Genomic DNA, 26,610 nt, shown 5'->3' with positions numbered 1-26,610 from the left:
CCACGTAGATGATATGGTCCAGTGTGATGTCTGCGATTTCTGGACCCATTATTTTTGTGCTGATAAGACAATAGCTGTAAAAGAGGTTCCGTGGACGTGCTCGATGTGCACAAATATGCTGAAGGTGGCAAAAGGAACCAAGAAGTATGTCCCAAAGAAACCACCTAGCAGAAAGAATAATGCAAGGAGTGATGCCGGATCTGAATCTGGGAAAGGAAGTACCAATGAGGTCAGCCTGGAGGAACCCCTGGACCAGTTACAGCAGCACGGAAAGCGATTGGAGGCTGAGCGGGAGATTTTTCAAACCGAGAGTTATCTTCCGTTACTCTTTCAACAAAGATTTTGCTAGATTTAGGATTTAGGGATTCAATTATTATTTTAGTTAGGCACGGAAACGATGTAGAATGAGCTACTTACTATTTACTTAGGGCAAATCAAGTATATAGCAGTTAGGAACAAATTGTAAGTTACCAGATTTTTGGATCAAATTTTAGTATCTAGATTAAGCAAATATAGGGTTATTAAAATAAATATTTTCACGAATTCCACCTCCAACTAACCTACTTCAGTAGCTAGTTCACTACAAATCACTACAATTTAATTAAACTATAGGTCTAGTAACAAATTTAGGCTGTTAACTTAATTTAGCTGTAAAACGTGTTCTAGATGGTTTGGAAATGTACCTTGTTTTCCTCTTTTTTTCTCGTTCTTACTCCGACCTATCTAAACTCACAGTTCCGTTGAACAAAACCTGACGTCTGTCATTTCTGACAGCGACCGTTACCGTACCTCTCCGAATATCCCACAGGGTTATCGCTGGGATTGGCAGCGAGCTTGGTGGTACAGGGTTATCCCAATATTCCGAACAGCCATGATCCATAAATTAGACGTATATTATTCACGTTTTGGACACTATTTTATTAATTTTGACCACAAACCATGGAAAAATGCTCCATTACTGCATAGATTTATGGCGTTTCTTAGGTAGAGGTGCGAAGCGATGGTCAAACGTCTAGAATTAGCTTCCACAAGAAGCTTTTATAATAATCTTCTTAAGAAAATATGAAAAATAAATTTTAATTTTATGGATCATACCTAGGGTATGTGTTCCAGTTGTTGGAAGCAGTATTGGGAAAATATAAAAAAATCAAATCTCAACAACGGCCAAGATCACGCTTGATTTTCGTAGACAAAAATCAACAATCAAACAACTGCGGTTGCTTTTGTAAGCTGTGATATCGCAGCTCGGAATATCAAGCTAACAATACTCACCCACTTCAAATCTCACCAAACTGTGGTGAGAGTGAGTTTAATGATTTTTGCTTTGCTCCCGAATGCAACCGAAACTTCCATAACGGCTTGCAGCAGTCCCTTCGCGTCTGCCATCGGTGAAGATTAAAAGGAGATAGCAAACTATTCTTTCTCTTTCTAAGAAGACGATGTGCAATGGAATCATTTCAAGACCAACAATTGAAATGGCCTTAACTCCATTTTGTAAACTAACCTTGTTAGGCCATTTTCTCGCGAACCGAAGTCCGCAAAGGCAAACCAACATAATGAACAGGTAGGGAAATCCTCCTCTACCCGATTGTGGCTTAGGTTTCCGAATGAAGGTTTCGGTTCGCGGGAAAATGGCTTTACAAGGTTTGTTTACAAAATGAAGTTGAGGCCATTTCAATTGTTGGTCTTCATTTTTTTGTCGACTCAACTCTCAGCTTGATTTTGCACGTTGTGAATAGTCTCGCAAAATCAAAGGAGCTTATAAAATCAATATCAAGCATGATATTTTGCTCCAATATCACGCGTGATATTGCGAGCGCATGAGAGCGGAAAAATAACATTAGATTTCTGATTTTGCCAACACTGGTTGGAAGACGTTCTTATTATGGTGTGTTCCAATTATAGTCTATGGGATATACATATGTTTTTCATCTTTTGGACCCTTTTTTTTATTTGATCCATAAACCTTGGAAAATTGATACATTACTGCGTAGCTACGCAGGTTTACTGTTCCGCACGCGCTTTTTTTTTTATCAGAAGAGCGGAACGATGGGCAAGCGTCTAGAATAAGCTTCTTAAAGAAGTTTCTAAATGAAGCTTCCATAGAAAGCTTTTTAGAATATTATTATAGAAACTTCTTTTGGATGCGAATTCTAGACGCTTACCCGTCGCTTCGCACCTCTACCTAAAAAAAAAAACGGGCAGGACAGCAAATCTAAGTAGATACGCAGTTTAACAATTTTTCAATGTTTATGGATCAACATTTAAAAAATGATATCCTAAACATGAACAATATACGTCTAATTGATGGATCATGCCTATATTTTTTAAGTGCGCAAACTTGAGTTTCTATGGATCACTTTCTTTATTTTATAGTTCATTGCTGAATGTTTTATGGATCAATTGAAATATGTTTATGTATAATTCGTACAATTCGTACAATTTCAATGCGCATTCTTTAGAAATTTACCGGTACATTTTTACAGATGTGTTGCTAAATTTCTCATAACATATTGATTATATTGATTTTTTTATGGATCATCCACACTTTGTAGGGATTTTCTCGGATATTTTATGGATTATTTGAATGTTTTGAATGGAACGTTTATTCAATATGTTATGGATCGTTGTAACAATTCTAACGGTGCATACATAGGCCTGCCGATAAACAATGTGATGCACTCAACAGGTACAAACAGATTGAATTAATTTGGACTGCCTTATGTACAAATGCACTCAAATTTCCAATAGCTTCAGGGCCAGCGTTGTCAGTTTGTTTTGATTGAAAGATATTCAAAAGTTGGTATTTATCAGTATTTACTTTTTTAGGTAATTTTATATTTTTATGGCAACAATTTAAACTCTTGGACTCTTGGACAATGAAAAATCTACCTCCAGCAGAAGTCAGAACGAATTTCCGGGGAATGATTGAAAAAACTTCCAGAGGAAGTAAAAAATGGCTCGTCTGGAGGATGTCTGAAGAAATTTCTACTAAAAATAAAAAAAATCCAGAAAACTTTCAAACTTACGGAAAAAATTGAATGAAACATCTAGAGAAAGCCAGAAATCGTAAATCGTAAGCCATTCCAGGGATATCCAGAAGAAGCTTCGATAATCTTTCAAATAGAAGTCAGAAAAAAACCTCCGGAAAAAGCTTTTGGAGAAACTTCCAGAGGAAGACGAAAGAAACTTCTTGGAGAATTCGACAGATACTTCCAAATGAATCTTTAAGGAACTCTCTGGAAAAGACGGAAAAAAACTTCCTAAGGTAGTTTATACGATACTTCTAGAGAAAGTCGGAAGCCAGCGGGTTTACGGGGATAGTCGATAGAAACTGCTAGGAGAGGTTTGGAACTAACAATCTATCCCTTCCTCGATGACCGTAAGGACGTGGCCGGCACCGTTATTGACCTTAAAAGTATTGATTCGCCGAAATGTGCACAATAAGAACGGATTGCAAATCCCAACCGGGAAAGCTACAACTTCAAACGTCAAACTAAATAGTTATTAATTGTTTAAGAGATGGAATCGATGATTTTTTTTAGATGCCGTTGTAAACCAAATAAAGCAACGTGTGAAATTATGCACTCACCAAAGCAATGCTTATAATTGCTTTATGTTTACCAATCAACCAGGATGTCCACTTTCGTGTAATTTTCCACTGTTGTCAATAGCTCGAGTAATTAAGTGATAGCACACACACTCAACAAAAACATCTCCGCTTCAAATGATTTCTGTGGTCAGAATTTTAATTAATTTCTATCATAAATATTTACACTTGTTATCACTGGTAAATTGATATCCGTGGTGTTGTTGGTCAACATCACACGCAAACACACTCACACAGACAGAAAGTTAACGCATATACTTTTGCTTTCGCTTGTCCTGTCACTCGTCCTCAGCACATAGAATTAAATTATTTTATACAAAAGAAACAATCTACAGTTTCACTGGTTAATTTTCCGCCTTGACGTCCTTATCGCTGCTTCGGTACTCGGAGTATCCCTGGTAGGCTTGCTCGTCTCCGAATTTGACTCCACCTCCTTTCAGCTCATGGCTGTCTCGGTAATAGTTTCCGTATGGAGCGGCAAAGCCGGGTTCCGGTCGAGAATACTGGTTCTGGTAGGGTTTGAACGGATTATAGCTGACGGATCCGAGCCCCTGCGGAGAGTATTGCGGTTGATAGTTGTTGGAGAACATGTCATTTGAGCAGCAGCTCTGGTTCGCTCGGAACAGTTTGAGGTACCCGATGACACCGGGGATGATGATAGCAGCGAATCCAAGCAGTTTCTTAAAGCTGACGAGGCCGAGGATCAGTGGCAGGAATAGCAGCAACTTAAGCTTGAAGATTTTCAGAATGACGAGCAGGGGGATGAAGATCTTCTTCAGTCGATGGCGGGTGAACAGTGGAGCTTTCTTGTCTTCGATGACGTCAATTTCGTCGGAGATTTCGTCAATGAAGCGGGCCTGGTAGCGACCACCTTCGGTGACTTCGTCGGGAATTTGGAAATCAAGGCCTGTGGATTTGACAAACCGCTCCAGCTGACGGAGAGCGAACTTGTACAGCTGGTCCCACTCAGAGTCCAGCTGGCGAGGTTCTTCCGAGTATTCGAAGGGATCTTGATGGAGGGAGCGGAGTTGAGATTCCGGCATTCGCGTAATTCGGGCGTCGGATGTTAGTCTAAAAGAAAGTGGATTGGTAAGCAATTTTGGTCCATTGAGGCAGTAGATCTATAAACACTTACTGGTACACATCCTTCGAGAAAAATTCGGTAAACGTGTTCAGAGCCTGTGATTTGAAACAATCGGCCAGTTCTCCATTCAGACACTGAGCGTTGGTTCGTGCTAGGTAGGGATCCACGTTGCCACCGGTTCCAAGTCCGATAAAGTCCAGCAGATGTTTTCCCTGGCGACGACCCTCACCGGTGGCCGGCAGCAAGGCTGGACCATCGACCACCGACTTGCCTACGGCAGTATCCGTCTGATCTGGCAGCTTAAATCCATCCCCTCGCACCAAAGTGGCCCACACGACCAAGGATAGCGCTAATGACCACCGTAAATCCAGTATCCGACTGCGATTAACCAAGAAACCCATTTCTGAAACGATACGTAAAACAAAAAAATGGAAATGTTATTGGAGCTTTACAAATAATAGTGATGGAAATTTGCCTGGGACGATTTTCCAGCAGCCAGCACCCAGATGTGCAGAAGCCATTATAGCTTGTTCAATCACATTTCTCACGAGATTTTGCACTGAACCAAACAGCCAACCATCCAACCAGCTCCTATCGTCGTGGTGCAATCAGCAAAAAAAAAAGTGACTACTACCAGCTCCATTGCTCGCGCCCCAGAGGAAACGATTATATTAATGAGCCAACTTTTTACTTATTGGCTATCACTTGCCTTCCGTGTGCCAAAGACACGCCACGACCACTATAGCCTAACGTGTATAGCTGAACTATTTCGTCGGACTTAACCACAGCAGCCTGAGTATCCAGCAAGATAAGAAGCATTGCAATGTGTGCAACTTGGACCATGTGTTGAACAAACTCGTCAGACGAACCCAGTCGCTGGCGTGTGCAGGAGGAGGGATGGAAGATGTGCAGAGTAGGGTGCTTCATTTTTCAAAAGTGTGAAATTTCTTCCAGTTCGATTCATATCCCCAAAATATGAGCCTGTGCAAAAATGGTAAAGATTGATGAAGGTTTAGAGGTTGTGCGAATGGTTTAAAATCTGTACGGGAATTACTATGGATTTTTGAAATCACATTGATTCTAGTGGTCCAAGAGTTGAAAAAAAATGTTGGTTGCTATGACAATGACCAAAAAGCCTGTTGTTGTTAAGATCAGTTTTACAGCATTCTAAAAGAGATATACGCAAACCAAAAATTTATTACAATGAATGTTAGTTCTATTTCCTATCATCCTCTGTTCATGAACGTCGCAGCGAATGTTAGAAGTTGACCTTGCAGGCGATGTAATGTTTTTTTTTTGTCTTTTTTATTTTGTATTCTATCTACGCTTTCGACTATACCAGTAAGCTTTTTATTTATAACATTGTAGAACGATGCAAACATTTGCCTCGAATTTCTTCAGCAGAAAAAGCATACGAAGTCGAGTATGAGAGAAAATGAGCGCTTCTTGTTTGCTTTTAAGCTATCCATTTCAGAATGGCAACCTTTTTTTCGACATGATTCATTTCATTCACTAATACACACCACATTTTTTTTTCAGTGTTCACTCGGCTGTCGACAGAAGCAGACCACTCTCAATGTGTGTCACGCGATCGTCTGTTTACTCGGCAGCAACCATTGTGTGGTCCTCCTCATTGTTCTTCATCAGCAGTTCTTTCAGTCGATGCGTCGTCGACTTTGCAAAGCAACCGTTTCGTGATGAATGTGTGAGTGCCCCCCACGTTTTGCATCCATTGTTACAATTGAAGTGCTCTGACCTTCATTGGCGAATCTGCCATACAAGTAAACCACTGGATGAGGCTCCCGTTCTGGTAGAGGAGGCTTATTGGATAGCGGAAAATAAAATGTTTATTGTGTTGTACCTTTTAACTATAGTTTTAAGATGTATTATATAGTGAACAAGAATCCTCGGCTCTGTAAAGTTAATTCGGTTGAGCCTATAATTAAATAAATCAAAAAAAAAACACCACATTTTTACCCTTCTTACAAAGAAGGGTATAGATATCATTTGAAAAACCGACTATCGATCCGAGGCCCGGAGGGCCGAGTGTCATATATCATTCGACTCAGCTCGACGAGGTCGGAACATGTCTGTGTGTGTGTGTGTGTGTGTGTGTGTGTGTGTGTGTGTGTGTGTGTGTGTGTGTGTGTGTGTGTGTGTGTGTGTGTGTGTGTGTGTGTGTGTGTGTGTGTGTGTGTGTGTGTGTGTGTGTGTGTGTGTGTGTGTGTGTGTGTGTGTGTGTGTGTGTGTGTGTGTGTGTGTGTGTGTGTGTGTGTGTGTGTGTGTGTGTGTGTGTGTGTGTGTGTGTGTGTGTGTGTGTGTGTGTGTGTGTGTGTGTGTGTGTGTGTGTGTGTATGTGTGTACGTGTGTATGTGTGTATGTGTGTGTGTATGTAACGAAATGAATGCACTCACGTTTCTCAGCAACCGCTCAACTGATTTGGACAAACTCGGCGCCAAATGATAGGTCTTGGGGTCCCATTGAACGCTATTGAACGGTTTTGGAATCGGTGAACCGGTTCCGGAGATATGGTCGGAATAAGATCCGGTGAATATGGGCCTTCACGCTGGATTTAACGGAAAACGTATCAAAACCATCATGCGACACATCAAATTACTACAGAATTCAAAAATAAGATCAATGCAAGTCGTGTTAAGTGTTCCAGATCACATTGGACACACTTGGACATGTTCCGGGTACCCCGGGGAAGTTGCTTGAATATGAATTGAATTAAAACCCATTAAATCACATTAAAATACGATGATAAGGTGATTGATAGCCTCACCAAATAGACTACACCCGGATATACTCCGGGTACCCCCAGGCAGTGGCGTAGCGTCACTGGATGACACGGGGGTGGGGGGCTTGGTCACTGATAATGACAATAAAATAAATAAACTTGAATAAGTAAGAAGGGTCTGATCACACCATAGGTGGATAAATTCGGGTTTTTCTTATTCCATTTTCTTGCAATGCACCGCAGCTAGGTATATCGCATCCCCGGTTCATGCGGTCTCCACTAACATCCTCTGATGAAGAATCCCACATAATGGTAAGCGAATCTTACATCCCGCGGTTGGGTGTAGAAATGCGAAAAAAAATACAAAATAGGGTAGGTTGATTGATGAAAATGTGCAATACAACAGCACCAATTTCCTCATAATAAGAATAGGATTATAGCATAGTCATGACAACCACATATCAAATTTTTTGTTATTGTATGGGCAACTATAACCAAAGTTAATAATTTCCCATAGTAATTCCCCAATTCGTCCATACAAACTTCAATTCTTCTAAACCTTTTCCAATCTTTACAATTCTTTAAAGGTATTTGAGACAGAGTGAAGATCTTTTTAAGTAAGTAAGACGGACTTTAAGAGGAAGCTCGGGTGAATTCAATGGAAATTCAACGGCGCCGACTGGGATTGAACCCCCCTAGTAGCACCCTTGTTATAAATTGGTCTTGAAAACTTATAGACGACTTATTTCAGTTATAAACAAGTTGCTGCAACTTTTTGGGACAGAATTGTGCTACTTGGGCCAGGCCCTTTGGAGTACGAGGCAGTCACTCTTACCACTACTTCACCGGCACTGCCCGAGCTGTACATGTAATTGAAGTAAGCGAAATAAGACGGCCTAGAAAGACATGTTCAAAGCATAATCATATAGGGGAAAAGTTGGCTTCGGCAATACCTTAACCTATTATCGTCAGGGGGTAAACAAAGTCCTAGAGCAATCAAATTTGGACAATAGTTGCTCTGAAACACAATGTATCCACATGCCAAAATTGAGCTCTCAAGGACGATGACCCCCCTGACGATAATAGGTTAAGGTATTGCCGAAGCCAACTTTTCCCCTTTGTATATCTGGAAGAGTTCCATAATTTTTTGGGAAAACATCCATATCGTTTATTTGCTGGTTTTGTATGTTTCAACATTTGGTTTAACATTTCAATTGGTTAGCCTTTGGCTCTTCATCTTTGTTCTAGTTATTTGGTTATTCTAAAATGATGATTGTGATTAGCGCTAATTTACAGGACACCCTTTTAAGGGCTTGTTTTCATTTGAATTTAAAAATTTGATAACCTACCTACTTGAGCACAGGAACCTACCTAACGACTTGAACTAGGTTGCCAAATCAAGAATGATCTGGTAGTTTGATCGCAGACAGGCAACTCAGAACCTTTCCAGCGTGGACGTCTTTCGCTCCACGAGTGTTTGAAAACCGGCCAGGTGGTGAATGTCAGAATTACGAGACCTGATCAAGATGTTACACATGGGATCGGAATAGCAATTTGCTATCGAGGGTGAGACCAAGGTAGACTACTTCACTCAACCATTCAATGGGACTGCTATCAAGATGGATCTAGGCGTTAGCAGGCGGAACAAGCCGAGGTGAATACGAGTGTGGAAACAGAATGGTTTGTGTTTTAGCTGCATTGATACAAATCTTCCAGCTCTTGAAATAGTCTGACAGAACATCCATGATGGATGTATCATCTGCGAACATTGACAGGATCCCACCACCCGGCAGGGGAGGAACGTCTGACGTGAAAATGTTGAACAGGATAGGCCCAAGCAGGCTACCCTGAGGGACCCCTGCATCAACGTTGAACGTATCAGAGATGACATTGTTCAAATAGACCTGGAATGATCTGCCCGACAAGAAGTTTTTGATAATCTCAGGGCTGGTAGTGGATAAGTAATATAATAGTAGTGACTTTAGTGACTAAAATAACGAAAATAGTGACCAATTAGTGACTTTAAAGCAATAAAAAAGTGACTAATAGTGACATTTATTAATCAGAAAAAAAGATTATAATATGTCGTTGACTGCGACCAACTTCGAGAAATTTTATAAACTCATAACCACACATCCTGAGCATTTTTCATACTTCTTTAAAATAAAACAAACAATGGTTTACCGATCCCATAGATTTGTCGCAAAAAAATATTATTTATTTATTATACAGTGAACCAGGAATTTGGGAAAAAGTCACGAATTCGAAATCGCCGGGAAAAAATCGGGAAAAGCCAGTGAATTTCGATGACAAACCGGGAAAAATAAGATTCTGGACCTTTGAACAATTGCAAGACCCCTGGACTGGAAAATTTTTTGAGGATACAGTCACTTTAATGAACTAAATGTTATGAGAATTTTGAAAAGATTTTAGGATGAATTCTGCAGATAGCAACAATGTTTTTTCAGAGAAAAATACCAATAGACCGTTTTTTAAGAACTCTAAGATAGATTTGACTTGAACTCGAAGTAAATTGTGGGACCTCAGACGTTCAGAATAGAATCTCTCTAGAAAATGACTATTGTTAAGTGGATTCCAGATTCATTTCAAAAGAATATTAAAAATGAGTTCATAAAATAATGTCATCACAATTATTCGAATTCAAAGGAAATTCTTAGAAAATTTAAAAATAATATCAAGTGAATTCTAAAGCGAGTTGCTAAGGTTTACTACTCGGTATTCAAAAACTAAGCTAGTGAGAGAATTTGTTATCATACTGGTTGAACATCGATTCAATCAAGAATTTAAAAACGACAAACGGATACCCTCTGGCTTTGAGGATCGTTCGAAAAATTCTGTAAGTATTCTCTGAATTGTAAATCTCTTCAAACCTAGCAAAACTAAGTTCGTCTTATCTGAATCACAACAAAAATCCCATAGGTTCGTTCATGCACACCATGGGCGTTTGAGAGCGTCTTGTCGATACAGCAGCCAAGAGGGCTTAAATGGGTTACCTCTAGTGACGATTCGTTTTCGATTGAAAAAGGCCCGACAGTTGTCTTTGATGGTAAATTTGGAAGACCACACAAACAATTTCATCAATATCAAGCAAATGGAACCCAACTATATAACGGGGAACACCTACTCTATGCGGTTATTCGTACGAGAAGAAGAATACCATGCCTCCTGCGAATATCGGATTCAAATTTGGAACGGTGAGCATCGAGCATTTATTGCTCGATGGATCCTCACATTGAGTATTGGAAAACTTCACCAAAAATCAATATGACTCGCGAGATTTTCCAACGCTGCTCCCATTCACGCCCACAATACGTTTCTTATTTTTGAACTAAACATTTTGTACCATCATGGGTATCCAATTTCGAAGCGTACAATGAAGGATCTTCTACGAGAGCTGAGCTACATTAACCATTTTGTTATGGAGAATGAACAATAAAGAAGAACAAAAACTTATCATATGGGAGGCGGCCAGATTCTAATTCCGGGTTTGCCGAGGATCTTCTGCGATAGCCCTGCATTTTTCCTCGGATATTATTCCCAGTCATTAGTTTCATTTAGTATGGACTTCAATCAGCTGGGGGATGTCAATACGTACTAATCCCAAATATATAAACTCTTGAATCACGAATCGCTAACATTTATCATCTGTGTGGAGCTGAATGGATTGAGCGGAAACTTCTCTAGTTCTATACAGGCCTACAGGCGCTTCCACTGAAGTCTGCGGTGGCCGAAAATAATCACCGATACCATAGGTTTGAGTGATATCTTCCAGAACACGCACTTCCGAGTCGATCAGATGCTTTATAACTCGTTCGACGATGTTGTTCCTAGTGGGATTGAACTCTCGCCCGTTCAGGTTCTGGGGGAGAATTTAATAGGCAGAAAATCATCGATCGGATTTCTCCTTTTTGCTGTACACCTGTCCATCAACAGTTCAAAGAGACATCGAGCCAGAATCTTGTGAATGGGTCAAATGTACTTGAACGTATAGCCAATATAGCCATCAATCCCAGTTCCGCTTCCACCTCCAGACCTGCCAACGCTCTAATGAGAATGAAGGTGAATGTTTGCCATGATTAGAGAAATTGAGAATGTTAACACAATGACAAAAGTCATAGCTTTCAGAGTTACCAAACTCATTGAATATTGACACTTTTATTGGCACACTTTGGTTGACCTTGATAGACACGTTCAGCACAGCGCTTGGCACAGCTCTCGGCACGCTCAATCACTCGGCATGAATTAAGGTGTGCAGAGTTGAGCACCCCATTACCACTGTACTCTTTTAAGCTTATTTAGTACCTTCAATTGTTCATTTTGCTACGTATACAGTATCTCCCCATTCCGGCTCTTCTTAATCCTACATTACGGTCTCTTATGTAGTTTTTTTTTTAAATATTGGTAACATTTATTTGTATGGACTTGACTGTCAGATAATTAAATTTTCGGAAATCGGATTAGCGGTGGGATACTGTAATAAGTACGCTCTTCCTGGTTGCAAACCATTATTTTTTGTTAATCATCGACGATAAAAGCAAAAGCTTTGAAATCATCGATGGTATACTCGCTCAATTCTCATTTGCTTCGATTAATTCGATGAAAAACACATATTTTCGTATTACAAATCATAAGTTTAAACTTTTGGTTCTGCTCTGCTCAAATAAACTAGTTATGAATTGAGCATACGACTGAAAATCAAAACGACATTTCTCGTTGGCATCACTGGACTTCCTATGTCACTAATGTTAATTTTGACGTCGGACGTGCGTTCCGGGTTGGTGGGCGCGCAAAAAAGATGAATTTAAGGCAAGGATTTTATTTATTGTACATCATTTCCGCATTCACCCTTTTCAGATAATCCTTCTGAAACTTGTGAGTTTGACAGAACCACCAGCACCAAATTGTCAGGGTACACTGGCAATAGAGTTCTCTACCACCGTTAGTATTAGCAAAGATGAATACTAAGATGAAACTGTCGGAAGAAAAACTTTCTATTTTAGTGTCCTCTTTCACTGTCCTTTTCATCCAATGAATACCCCCCGTATTCAAGGTAATTTTGTGGTTTTGCTGCCCCCTCGGTAGAGATGAAATTTTCCGCTCATTTTTACCAAAATAATCACACCAAAATCAGAGATGTCCCATTTTTCAATTCCTCGATTAACGACTAACCGATTATTTTTTTTTCGCTTTGCTGTCATTTTTCCACCAATGAGAGTGCAGCAAATATTTGAAACGATGGGTGATCCTCTGGAGATGTTAATGCTTATATCGGCATGATATAACCGATAACAAATATTTTACTTTTCGTTTGGTTAATCGATTATTCGAATGAAAATCGGCCATCACTAGATGAATGTGAAACGTCATTTCAAATATAAGGACCGTACATAAATAATGATACAATTTGAAAGGGACCGGGGCTCATCACAAATTACGTCCACACGGTAACTGAAATAAACACGAGTGTTCACCGGTTGGTATTAGTGAGCAGTTTCAATAATACATGTGTTTTACTGGTTGAAAATAAAAAAAAAAAACCCTGTCAAGTCGAACACTTTGACAGCTGATTTCGTGATTGAAAATAATAAACAACTCGATTTTACACGAATACACTAGCAAGGTTGTGTTAGTGAGATCATGCGTCGAGAAGTCAATATACTGGAGTTGTCAAGTTGCCCCCGGGTTGGTCGAAACTCTTAGCTTGCGCACGCAAACTAATACCACTATAATGTGAAAATTTACGCTACCTGATAGTGGTGTTTGTTTGCGTGGGTGAGCTAAGAATTTCGACAAATTGACTCATGAATCTTTGTTTACAAAAGCAGATACGGCTATTTGAAAATCCACGCTTGAAATGAAAAGTAAAGATGCAATATATTTCAAATATTTGAACCAATCGAATTTATAAGTTAAAAACTACTTAATATTCCTCCTCTCTTTTGAACCAAGCATACCTCTGGTCAAACCACGATGACCAACATGTTGCACAAATTGGGTCCCCCTCTAGAAAGCCACACAAACTCCACCTAACCCAATCACAGCGATAGCGATAACCAACAACCGTCCATTACAATCATGATGATAACCATCATCATCATTGACCACAGTGCATTTCAATGCTGGTTGCATATTTTGGAATGAAAGCAACCCATAAATTGTGCACGGTTCAGGAGAGCAACATGCACGCGCAAAGCAAAAAACTACCTAGAGTGGTTCATATGAGTAATTTTGCTCCGGCGCCATAGTGAATTGACTTTCAGAAAATTGATTTCCAAAAGATGAACTCGTTTGGGTGCACTGATTATTTGATGAGCTCAAACGTTGTGGGGATCATCAGGAACTGATTTGGAGCTTGTATTCGATACATGGATCAAAATAAACAGTATGAACCACCCTAAATAGCAACATCAATTTGCGGTGCTGCTGCTGCGCAGATTTCTTCTTATAAACTAATATATCCAAGCACGTTCGTTCATGATGAAGATGATGATGATGACGACGACAGCGAAACAGTGTGGTCAGATCTACGGATTCATTCAAAGTTCTACGGATTTTTAAACAAACTACGGATCCACGGCTAAACCTCAAACTCTACGGATTTTCCAGATTTCTAGAGTTTTTTTTTTTCAAAATTGCAGGCTTTTTGTTTTTAAGAAATTTTGGCACTATTAAAAGTTTATACTTTTTTTAATTACGGTATTTGGAAAAATAAAAAAAAAATAGGGGAAATCAATTTTATCTAGTTGAACGCGTCATTGGGACGGTACTAATGGATATTTTTGGTTGCTATTGAAATTTTAGTCGATTGCTGAATTTATGTATGGGCCTAAATTAGGGACACTTAGGCCAACATTACATACATTTTCCCCTAAATCAAATTTGACAATTATTACTGCAGTGGAAACAAATTTGTGCTACGTGAAGAACTAACAACACTGCAGCGAATGAGCGCGGTGGGATCGATCGTAAACGACGAAACGATTAACCTATATTGGCATTGCAATCGAGCACGGTTGAAGTTGCGCAATCTTTGGACGGAGAAAAAATTGGATCATCCCAATAGGAGAGGGTGGGGCAGAGACGGGCCGGAGGTTTCGCTTTCGTTTGGCACACGTTGGAGGTTGTAAAATCAGATCAAACAAGCGTACAAACCGGTATTTACCGAAGTATCCAATATATAGGTAGTGGCATCGTTGTTGCATTAGTTCAGGCTACTTAACGTAGGTAGGGTACGCGATGCTGTTTTTTGTATCTGCTTGTTCAGTTTTATTACCATTGACGTATTTAGTGCCTGTGATGGTACACATGAATTGGAATGGGTAAAGTGCCAAGTCCTGTTATCGTTCAATCATATGGCGAGAAAGTGCAGTTGGAATTTTTATTTTCCGAACGCACCATCATCGTTTCGATTGGGTTTGGGCTTGGATGACGGATGAAGATAGGGTTTTTAGGCGGAAGGCGGCCTTGTAACTCCAAACCCAATTTTGGTGAGGGGTGAGGTAATGACTTTCAGTTTGTTAAAAATCGGTTGCATGAGAGGACAGGATGAGTCGAGCAAATTGACAGATTTTAAATAACACATACTTTCAGCAGTACCATGCTTCTTTGTCTTCTGCTAGGCTTTTTACGCTGCTTTTGCAGCCGTTTTTCCGGATATCAACTTAGTATTCTGATTACATTGTATACTGTACGCCTTGCACATTGAAACTATATATAGACCAACAATTGAAATAGACGAATCAAACGTAAACAATGGCTTTAATCGCCAATTCCTCGAGAATCATAGCACATTCAATTACACCACTACACCATCATCTGATAGAACAATCCTATCCAATCCAATCCAATCCTTTATCGAATGGCATTTTGAGTTTGCGTGGAAGTTATTTGATTCGCTAGAATTTTGTGTTTAAAGACATTGTTTACGTTTGGCTGTTCCGCCAAACTTGGAATCACCGTCAAGGTTTTTGCCGAGCAGTTTGACACCCTAATTTTTTAGGGTAATGGTGTTGAAACGGTCAATATATTCTACAACGGTGTGGATCATTACGAAAGTTTGGCTGAATTTGTTGATCTGTATGATGTTCAGTCGGGGCGGCCCCAGGGAGCTGTAGGAAAAGATACGGCGGGACGAGAGGAGACGGTGGATCAAATTCCTAAGTTAGACAACAGCAGGGTGTCGGTGCAGGGGTATGGTTCTAGTCTGAGTTCAAAAGGGGCGGATCGAATCAAGCTAAACCTGAATGGCATGATGCGGTGGTGAAACAGCAGAACTTGGTGACTGGAGTCATCATCAGCTCAGTTGTTCTGGACGCTGGGACGCGCAATGTATGCCCATTGCAGGTGCGGACTGGGGGCACAGTTGCGGAGCATAATCAAGTATCGGACGGCGAATGTTTTGTGATAACTGACGAGACGGGATGTGAGCGAGGCAGTAACGGTAACTGCTGCGTCCAAGGATTGGGTAGCGGATCGAATCGAGCTGAGCCCGAACGGCGCGATGAGGTGGTAAAACAGCAGAGCCTGGCGATTGGAGTCAACATCAGCTCAGTAGTTCTGGATGCTGGGACGCGTAATGCATGCCCTCTGCAGGTGTGGACCGAGTGCGATGGTGAAGAGCTTAACCAAGTATCGAACGGCGAATGTCCTGTGCTAACCGACGAGGCGAGATGTGAGCGAAGCGGCAACGCTATTTGCTGCAGTTATTTGGCTGCGCAGAACAACGCGAGTCATCCAGAAAACAATAGTTGCAACGAAACTACTTCGGTTTTTGGACCCGAGGTGGCCAGGGTGTTGAACAATGCACTCGCTAAGGACACGGATGATGAGCGGTTTGGAATTGGGGAACATGGTAGCAACGGTTCCACGGATATAAACGTTTTGGATAGGGGTGACCGGCGGGAGTTTGAAGGCTATGCGGGTGTTTGTTCTGAAAATACTACTCGTACTCGATCTAACGATCGAGATAAAATCAATAAAATCAATCTGCTCAACAACTCCTCGGACATGGAATTGAACTGGAACGAAATAAAAAAAACGTCATCACAGAAGCTGCAACTCAAACTGCAACTACACGGAAACAAATCCGATTCCATTTTCGTGAATAAAAAAACATGAAATGAAAAAACTTGCCGTCCCATGATATAGTAACAATGATTCATGATTACGTCATGGAAATTCATGATTTCATAATGCAGTGGAATCAAGTCCGCTACAAGCGTTACACGTACTTGGCAAACCGTGTTCATAAACCGCACCACATAGGTATTTCTATACGCCTTTTGTCTTCCATCTTATACAAGTAGTGATAGTCTAATGGTCAAAGTATGGGTTTAATGATCTCAAGGTTCTTGGTTCGAATCCAGTCTCTAAAGCATTGTATTCTTTTTGCATTTTTTTGGTTAAAAGTTAAACCCATGAATTTAGCTCATGATTTCAACTCGGATGATTCATGATTTTGGGAATGTTTGCTGCGTTACGGAAAAGTTTCTCATGATATCATGAATATTATTCATGGTGTATATTTTTCTCATTTCGGAGATTGGATTTTTTCCCGTGTAGAGAGAAAAACTCAGCAATGTCCCCAAAAAAGCGCAAGGCATACTCGAACTTTCAGAGAAAACTCAATCGCCAAAAACGAGTTTCAGACGTCGAACAATGTCGTGTTGAAATGGCAAGGGCAAGAAGTGAGTTTGAGCAAGCCAAACGGGAGCATATCTGGAAAAACTGGAGGGAGTTCTTCAAGAACATAGATAGCACTGAGCCGTATCAAAGGCTGAGGAAAACTTTTGAATTCCTGAAACAGAACAAGAAACAAAAGGGTCCAAAATCGGGTCGGAACACTGCAACACCATTTAAATGGCTTGAGTCGTTATACGAATCTGTTATGGAGGGTCAACATATTCCATTTCTGCCTGAAACTGGCCATCCAGAGGAGAGATCCAGGAAAAATTGAAAGAATTCAGAAATGGAACGTGTCCAGGCTCGGATGGAATCAACGTAGAACTTCTAAAAAACGCACCGAAGGAGTTTATCGATGAATTGCAAAAGCTGATCGAAGTGGTCTGGAAAACTAATACTGAACCACCGGAGTTCTCCAACACTATACAAATACCGATCCCGATTTTCATAAGATTACCCTCTGTAATGTAATAAATAAAGTCATTGCAACGTTTATATTAAATAAACTGGATGAAAGCATGGATAAGCTGCCGTCCTACCAAGCAGCGTTTCTGGCAAACAGGTCAGTAGAGGATCACATTTTTACGTCCAAATGGATTATGGAGAAGTATTGGAACCACGGTATAACTGTTTATGCTCTTGCACTTGACATAAGACAAGCATTCGACTCAGTTAGCCACACCTCAGTAATCGAGGCTCTTGAATCGCTGCAAGTGCCGAATTTTCTGATTAACAGAATAATAAATTTGGGCTTAAAGGAAAATACCAGTCTCCAGTGGCAGAACCAGAGGACCCCTAAAGTAAACAAAGGTAAGAGATAAGAAGTCTGCACATCCCAAGTAACAATTCAGTAACCATTTAGCATCCACTCTGATTTATGATGGTTTTATAACGGCAATGAACAATCCATTTAGATTAAATATAGCATTTCAAAGTGTAAAACATTCCTGCTTAGTAATTCAGCTTTTTGTTATTTAAAAAACCTTTTATAGTCTGTCAAGAAAGTCAAAAACAGTCTTGCTTTAAAAATAAATTTAAAACAGTTATCAATCCCTCCCTAAAACTGTTCTGTAATTCAAGCATAAACGTCACTAGCAATTGTTTATTAATGTCATGATAAAATACTTTATAAACGTGTTCTATCATTATTAAAACAACCATAAAACAATCAGGTTTTGCATTAGAGAAAAAAAAAGCATTTATTGTTGCTTTTTAGCCTTTTTAAAAAGCATTATTAACTTCCCAATTACTTTGTTTACAAATTGAGCTTAAAAATGGTTCCTCATAGTTAATAAATGCCAAATTTATGACAAGGAAATCTCGAAGGATAGACGAAGTAGGACGGAAAAATAAAGTCAATTTCAGATAAATTTACTTCTTTAGAAGAACCAGCACACCACCAACGACTGACCATCGGTCGAAGAAGAGTAAAGTGAGCGGGGCCCTCGCATTCATAAAACATTCTCGAAAGTTGAAAAGCATACCAGCCTTCTCCAGATCTTGCGATGACAATCGAAATAACAACCGACAGCAAACCACTGAAACTGTTAGTTAGCGGAGATCAGCTGGTTTCCGATCCAAAGCAGCGATTTTATTCGGCGAAAGACTCTTCGAAAATTTCAGTCAATCGTACATCTCTGCATCATTGGATGGTGCACTTTTGTAACCATCCGGAAGAAGTGTATCTTTTTCGGGAACGATTGCGCTTCCAGCTGTTCGAAATGCGAAATGTTGTAAAACAGTATCCCAAAAAAACTGAGTAACTGCTCCCAATCCATCGGGAGAAAACCGCCTGGAAGAATCCTGGATCTCTCAGCGCAACTATCGAAAGATAAACAAACTTTGACGTTTAACTTTTTGCAGGCAACTTTTCCTCCATAAATGCTGCCATAAATCTGAACGGGTTAGAATCAAGCAAAATGGCTTTTGATAAATACAATTCAGCCTGCAAGTTTTCTTCATAAAAGCCATTTTAAAACCTTATTAATTTGTTAAGGAATTCTTGAAAGCAAAACAACTTTTTCGCAAATGACCCATGAAAATCAACTTTTATGCCACCGCCATGTTGCAATTAGTTTGCTTGTTTTTTTACAATCTTCGATTTTCAAACAATGTTTTCTTAGATATAACTATATTTCGGCAAATTTAACAATGAGCAAACATTTAAATGCGAAAATAATAAAAAAGGTCTCGACCAAGCTCGATCTGAAGAATGTATTTTTTTTTTCAGTGTTAAATAATTAGTCAAATCGACGTTTTACGAGGGTGGACTTAACTTTTTCGATGTTTTCACGTACATTTCACATAAAATTTAATATGGCACTTAAAACTAGGCCACTTAATGAGAACTATTGTAATAAATTTGGATATTCAACAAGATTTGTATGCCATCAGTTTAAATTTTAATTATTTTGACAAGATCGGATTCATAAATCCTTTTCTATCTTGACTGATGCTTTCCTAGTGGATTCAGCATGCGGCTAGGGGAAATGGCTCGGAAAGGGTTTTTATTGTTGCTAAATAGCTTTCATTGTAGCTTTTAAATGGTTATCAATACATTCGCCATACAACCTTTTGCAGTAAATCAATCTTGAAGAGCTTCGAGAATACACCCTTCAGAACCTTCTCCAGGGTGGGCCAACTAGACATATTCTAGTCTTAATGAGGTTTTGGTGGATGCATTAATGACAAAATAGCCTTGACCAGGGTTTTATGAATGTTGTTTTATAGTTGCTTTGTAGTATTACATAAAACATAAAATGTTACTTGGGATTGTAGGCGAAATACATGTATCTGCCAAGGATGCAACATTTGGAGTGGAATAAGATGGAAAATACTAATCCTTTTCGCTCTCTCCATCTAAAGGAAAGGGTGTTGAACAAGGCTGCCTTCGGTCGCCAAGACTATTTACATTTGTACTGCACTGGGTATTATGTAAACTTAAGGTCATTCATCCAGAAGTCCAACTCGACGAAGGGCGGCAGCTGAAAATGCCATTAATTTTAGCCTATGCAGATGATTTGATGATTTTTGCAGAAACATCAACGAATTAGACAAGATCGTAGGAACTTTAAAGAGACCGCTGGAGGAAGTGGGACTGCTGATTCACCCGGACAAATCTGAACTGCTGGTACGAGACCCGCTTTCCACCAAAGTAGCTGTGGCGGAATTCAACTAAAGTCTAATACTTCCTTCAAATACTCGGGAGTGTATCTAACAGCTACAGTAAACCGCCCCGAGTCAGTTAAACAAAGATGCCTACAGGGTGATAAAGTTAGCAAAGCAGTTCTTCCTTTTTTGCGGAAGAACAAAGTTCCTTGGGAAATTGGTCGAAGAGTATATAACTCTGTTATGGTACCCGCGGTAACATTTGGTCGCAATGTCGTTGACGGCCCGAAACAGAAGATCATTGCGTCGGTTCTAAAGGAAGACTGTCCAAGAATGGTACAAAGTGAGTGTAACACAAGTCTCTACACGGAAGATACTGCAGAACCGTACTATAGGGAAGAAAATAAAGCTAAATAGGATTACTCATTGGGGGCATCGTCAGGAGACAACAGAATCATTTGCTACAAGCTGCATACAATTTCAACCTAGAAGGCCCGAAAAGGAAATGCCGCCCATGTGACACATGGATTCAAACCTTTGATAATGATCTAGCCTCGTTGAGAAAGGAAAGAACAGACTTTGAAGGACTACTTTGTAACAAAATTGAGCTAAGGAAGGAAGTACATCAACTCTACGCAGTTGAAGTTGTATCAGATAGCGAAGAGTCTGTCAACTCAGCATAAAATTAATTCTCACATAAATATTTATATGAAAGTAGAAATTAAAAACCAGGTTTGCCTCTAAATGCTCTTTCATTGGTTTTCTTGCACTGAAGACTTTTTTTTCTGTATTTATGGTTGAGATTGTTGTTTTTGTTTTGTTTCTGTTTCTCTATGTTTTCGCAGTAGTAGTTTCTAGTGAAAGAAATGATATCCATCACATCACTAAACATAACCACGAGCAAAGACGAGGAACTGCACCCCAAACCTCATGATAAACATGGAGCGGATGCATCCAACGAAACTTTCAAGCGCAACATAAGAGGAAATTCGGTATGATCCTTCCATTGCATTATTTTATGATTCTTCATATTGTACAAATATTTACACATTACACACAACTACACATGTAGTTACTCGGAGCGTTTGGTACGGTATGTCCACGCATCCTTCCACCCCTGTAGATTCAAGAAATGTTCCCATTTATTTCCAAGAATCATCTTTGCGGCAAATACAACGCAGTAGGCCTGGCCGTATTGATGTTTATATCATATCTCAGATATGCTGTAAACATCAATTAGACAAGAAAAATGATTAGACCTCATCTAACCTAATCATTTTCCACACAGTTCGAAAAAGTAGTGTAAATTTCTGTCACTATGATGCACATAAATGGAGCGTCACATATTATACAAATTTACATTACAGATCGTGTTAATCTATGAGTCATTTAATGAAATATTCTAAATATTGTATGCAACCATAGTTTACGTTAAAAGGAAGTTTACATGCTTCAATTTTAGCATGCATGGATATTTACATCACCATTAAAATTCATAATTTTTTGGTGTGCAGGATGCTTTCTCGTACTGGCTGCGTTTGTGTTAGATTAGATTAGATTAGATTATATATTTTTTACGTTTGACTGTTCCGCCTATTTCTATTGTTGGTCCAGATATGCCCAGGAAAGTTGCGTAAATTTACAACCCGATAGATTTCCTCGACCGAACTGTTCGCTTCAGACGTGGTAATACCGTGGCTTAACTGACTAGGCTTTCTGAGGCTAAACTAGTGTATCTGAGCAATACGATGCTTAATTATTTTTTCAACTGACATTCAACGCTCTGTTTTCAAAATTGACGTGCATCGCAGCCTAAAAGCTAAACGACTAAAAACAATGTTTATTTTTTCCCGAATGTATCTCCAACATGACCCACACTCACAAAACGTTGAAATTACATCACACTATAGTATGGCCATTCCCATTCGACGACGCTACATTCGAGGCTGAGCAGACCGAGCTATCGTTCATACTGAATCATTTCGGCAAAAAAGTGCTCGTTAAGTGCGCCCCACACGACGAAAGTCGAGACTCGCTGGCAATTCCGAGTCACATCACAACCACGCTGCAGTAGTCAAACAGAAGGGGGAAATGAGGGGAAATATTGAAACAATGATGAGCATCAATATATTCGTTGTGAAAATTTGCATACACATGATTGTCAATACTTTTGAGTATTGGCAATATCTTTGCCGTGTGGTGCTTGCTTTAGTCGTCACATAAAATGCCCCTCCAGTATGTACACCTGACTCAATCCCGAAAAAAAATTAAATAAGAGCAGAGCCGGTTCCACTCAGCCTTTCACGCTCAAACACAATACCACTCACCGTTCACGATGGATGGGAACATTGTCGCTTGCTATCAGGATAGCGAAAAATATAGGTCATCGTCACAAAACTGAACCGACATATTAGACAGTTTTTATTTTAAACCGGTCGATCCCGTCGATAGTTTTCTAAAAAAATATCTCGAATGAATAAGCAGCATCCAACTTGGTACTTTATTTTTTTCCGATGAAATCACAAGGGATCGTTTGAGGTATTTTCCGATGAGTCTTTTCCGAGCCCAAAGGAACAATTAATTCTATCACCGGCTCGGAAATATGCTAGCAACCATGGGAGTTTGTTTCCTTTTCCATGGAACCGCTTATCAGCATCGGACGATGAATTATCATAAATCTGCATCTGTGGCGACGCGCGCGGCAACGCGGTGGTTGGCTCGTTATCGAGCCAGGCCCAAAGCAGCGTCGCCCGACTGTTCGATTCAGCCGCAGAAAGTAAAAAAAAATATATGCGAAAATCCATTAGCAGGAAAAGTATATTTTCTTCTTTGCTATCTTTCAGTGCCTATTTGGGTGCCGAATGAGTGTTCAGCAGTTACAGCCGGAGGAGTCGAAGCGGAAAATCGATAGGCAGGGAAATTGTGAAAAATCGATTACCGCCTGCTACTGGGGATCTTCGTTCGTTCGTCTTTTCTCTCGTAGGGTTAATGTCCCTAATATTGGACTCAGTAATAAATTTCAGTTTTTTTCGATAGCATCCAAAAATATCCATTTGTATTGTCCAGTTGACGCATTGTCCTAAGAAAAAAATGTCAAACAGGAGATTTTTATCGATGGGCCCAATCTTAAGATCCATAGGCCAACATTAGAGCCATTTTCCCTTTGGAATACTTATTATTCAAATTTTGAATAGGGAAAATGGCTCTTATGTTGGCCGCTGGATCTAAAGATTGGACCCACCGATGAAAATCTCTCTTTCTTTATTTTCGCTAAGATCAATGCGTCATCTGGTTCCAATTGAAAAATGATCAAAAATGCAAGGTTTCTGAATTTATGAATGGGCCCAATTTTCGGGACACTAAGGCCGACATTAGCGACATCAACCCTATGATTGGCATGATTAATGGAGGCTCGGTTTTCATTGTTATTTTATTGTGCGTCTATCAGGTAGAGTAATTTCCCAGATGGTTTCAGACGAGCTTCTCGAAATTGTTCCAGAGTGGATAATTACTAACCGATAATTTGATACTTTATGTAGTGTGAAAACATTGCGGTACAGTCATCAGCAAATAAGTTTATGTACTTTAACAAATTAGACATGCACGCTTGCTTCAGATTACTCATCGGGCGACTACAATTTCGTTCCATTAATGCAGTTGTCAAAAGTTGAGTAAACGAGAGTTCACACTTTGAATGAAAGGCACTTATTAAGCAAAATCTTATAAAAATAAACTGAGGCACCAGAATGTCAAAAAAGGCTCGTAAAAACCGGGCGGCAATGCTAATTCAACCACTCGTGGGGGCTAACTCCCCCAATTCCCGATCTCTCATACACTAATTAATTAACTAACAGTTTCCTCAGTTTTCTTCATTTTCAAAAAATTTTTTGCTCGAATAAGAGACCGAGGCTTCCCTAAGCTCAGTCGGTTAAGGTGCAGCTAGAAAGCAAGACCATGCTGGAGGTGGCTGGGTTCGGTTCCCGGGCCGGACTGGAAATTTTTCGAGTTGGAAAATTTCTCGACTTCCCTGGACAGAGAGTATGATTGTACTTATCACACATTTATGCTAATGCGAAAATGGTACAGGCATCGAAAGCTCTCAATTACTAACTGTGGAAGAGCAACGAGAAAAGTTGAGAACACGCAATAAGCTAATATTGTTGTTTATTGATTTATTTGATAAGGCTCAAACGAATTAACCTTACAGAGCCGAGGATTCTTGGTCACTATACAATACATCTTAAACCTATAGTCAAAAGGTACAACACAATAAACACCTTATCTTCCGCTATCCAAAAAGCTGCGTCCATCAGAAATGGAGCCGCCTCCAGTGGTTTCATTGAATGGCAGTTACACCAACGGGGGTCAGAGCGCTTCCATTGCAGCAATGGACGCAAAACGTGGTCAGCACTCACACACTCACTAAACGGTTGCTTTCCAAAGTCGACGACGCATCGACCGAAATAACTGCTGATGAAGAACAATGAGGAGGACCACACAATGGTTGCTGCCGAGAAAACAGACGATCGCGTGGCACACATCGAGAGTGGCCTGCTTTTGTCGACAGCCGAGTGAACACTGAATAAGCTAATATGCGATAAGCGATAAGCTTGAAATTCTAAGAAAATGAAAAAGTAGACGGATCTTATTAAAACGGTTGAAGAGTTCAAAGAACACTAAGTTGAATGCCGACGTAAAATCCCAGTGGGGTCGTGATCAGAGGTTGAAACTGTTGACGTTTTTTACGACACTCGCTTCGTTGTCATGCGCGACAGTCTGTTTTTATTCGTACTCTCATGCTCTACCGTCGTCTCTCTCACACAACACAACCAGTAGAATAACATTCGAGCAAAAAGAAAATGATCAAATAACTATAATATCTTTTCCTTTTATTTAACGTCGGTTTCTGTTCCGCAATCTAGTGCCAATCACCGACGGACATCGATTGCCATCCATTGACGGCAATCGAATGTGCAGGAAGGCAGCTTCCATACCTGCGTAGGATATCGCACCCATTCACAACACACATGGGCCGGGACCAACGGCTTTACTTCCCTTCCGAAGGAAGACGTGACCAGAGATTTTTATGCCTCAGAAAAATCCCACCGACCTCGGCTGGGGATTGAACCTAGACCCATTGGGGTGTTAGAAAGCAGTCACGCTTACCACTACACCACCGGCGCCGGCTATTATAACTATAATATGATATGAGTGATTTTGTTCTAATTCCTCAGTTTGGTGTAAGTTAAACCATTTCTGATCAGAAATGTTATTCCTAGGACATCATTGCTTGGTTTTTTTCAGAATTCACACCAGCACAACATCAGCAGCTCTCATAATGAGAGAAACTAAAATACATACATTCGTGACGGTCTTCGGCGACAGTGTCGTATGACAGAGCCTGTCAAATGACATTTGAGTTTGGTACTGTACTATGATAGCTTGTTTTGCAAGTGTCAGAGGCAAAGGCAGTCGATTATCACAGAAAATGTGTCGACTACCGTGACCGCTTACAATACTGGTCGTGATAAAGCCAAAGATGAAGAAGATCAATTACCGCGGTTTGTGTGGATTTGAGTAAACGGAACTTAAATTTGAGTGCTGTTCAACCGCTACGTATTGTATTGCTGTAGGCTTGGTACTTATTTCCGAACATTAGCAAACATCAGGGTCCAACAAAGTCACTTTCAATTGAAAATCGTCAAGCGGCGACGAAGCTGTCAACAATCACTTTCAATTGAAAGTCATTCTGCCTTCTCTTCGAGCAGATCCCGTTAAACATCAACAGAACCACTTTCGAAAAATGTTCGTGCTGTTTGATTTGAGTTGACTCGTGTTCTTTTCGTCTTTCATTGTCAAATGAACTTATTTTCGCATTGAAGCGGAGCTGTTCGATCCAAATTCGGTCAGTTTTTCTGACTTTTCTTGATTGTTCACTAGGTTCATTTAAGGGGCGAGATGGGCGTAAAATCAGCTTACTGAAAATCCATCAATGAGATGTAAATATGCAAGGCTCAGTGAATCTGTCTCCTCTTGTTCTCCGTTTAGAAACAGTGTGACGTCAAACTCCGTCATCGATTTAATCAGCCGGAGAACGAAAGAGACGACAAATTCATTGAGCCTCGTATTTGCCAGTCACTCCCCTCCCCCCCTAGTAAGCGCAGTGCTGTTAATTTTCATATCATTCGATTGAAGATGAACCAATACAACCATTCAATAAATTCTGTGAAAACGAATTCTCACATGACCATAATCGTCCCTGTCAATTGAGTCACTCACTATAATTTGATATATGACAATGGAGTATGGAAGAAACCCAGCAAAATGGTTCCAAAAAGACATCGATGGCGGATCAATGGAAGGCTA

At 40.0% G+C, this 26,610-nt stretch overlaps 1 protein-coding gene across 1 annotated transcript in view; it reads right to left on the bottom strand.

Moving 5' to 3' along the window:
* Positions 1-3,722: 3,722 nt before the first annotated feature.
* Positions 3,723-26,610, bottom strand: part of Osi2 (DUF1676 domain-containing protein Osi2) — a 56,602-nt gene continuing 33,714 nt past the window's right edge. The window contains exons 2-3 of the mRNA XM_065232732.1: positions 4,746-5,097; positions 3,723-4,681 (exon numbers count right to left, since the gene is read on the bottom strand). Coding sequence (XP_065088804.1) covers positions 3,955-4,681; positions 4,746-5,095 — 1,077 coding nt within the window. The 5' untranslated portion in view covers positions 5,096-5,097 and the 3' untranslated portion in view covers positions 3,723-3,954. The remainder of the gene's footprint in view (positions 4,682-4,745; positions 5,098-26,610) is intronic.

This window comes from Ochlerotatus camptorhynchus, unplaced genomic scaffold (assembly GCF_037179485.1).
Source record: "Ochlerotatus camptorhynchus isolate MF236.1 unplaced genomic scaffold, CSIRO-AGI_Acam_v1.1 ptg000371l, whole genome shotgun sequence".
In the NCBI taxonomy this organism is placed as follows: Eukaryota; Metazoa; Arthropoda; class Insecta; order Diptera; family Culicidae; genus Ochlerotatus; species Ochlerotatus camptorhynchus.
Note: the sequence above shows the minus strand (reverse complement) of the source record. Positions and strands in the feature narration are given on the sequence as shown.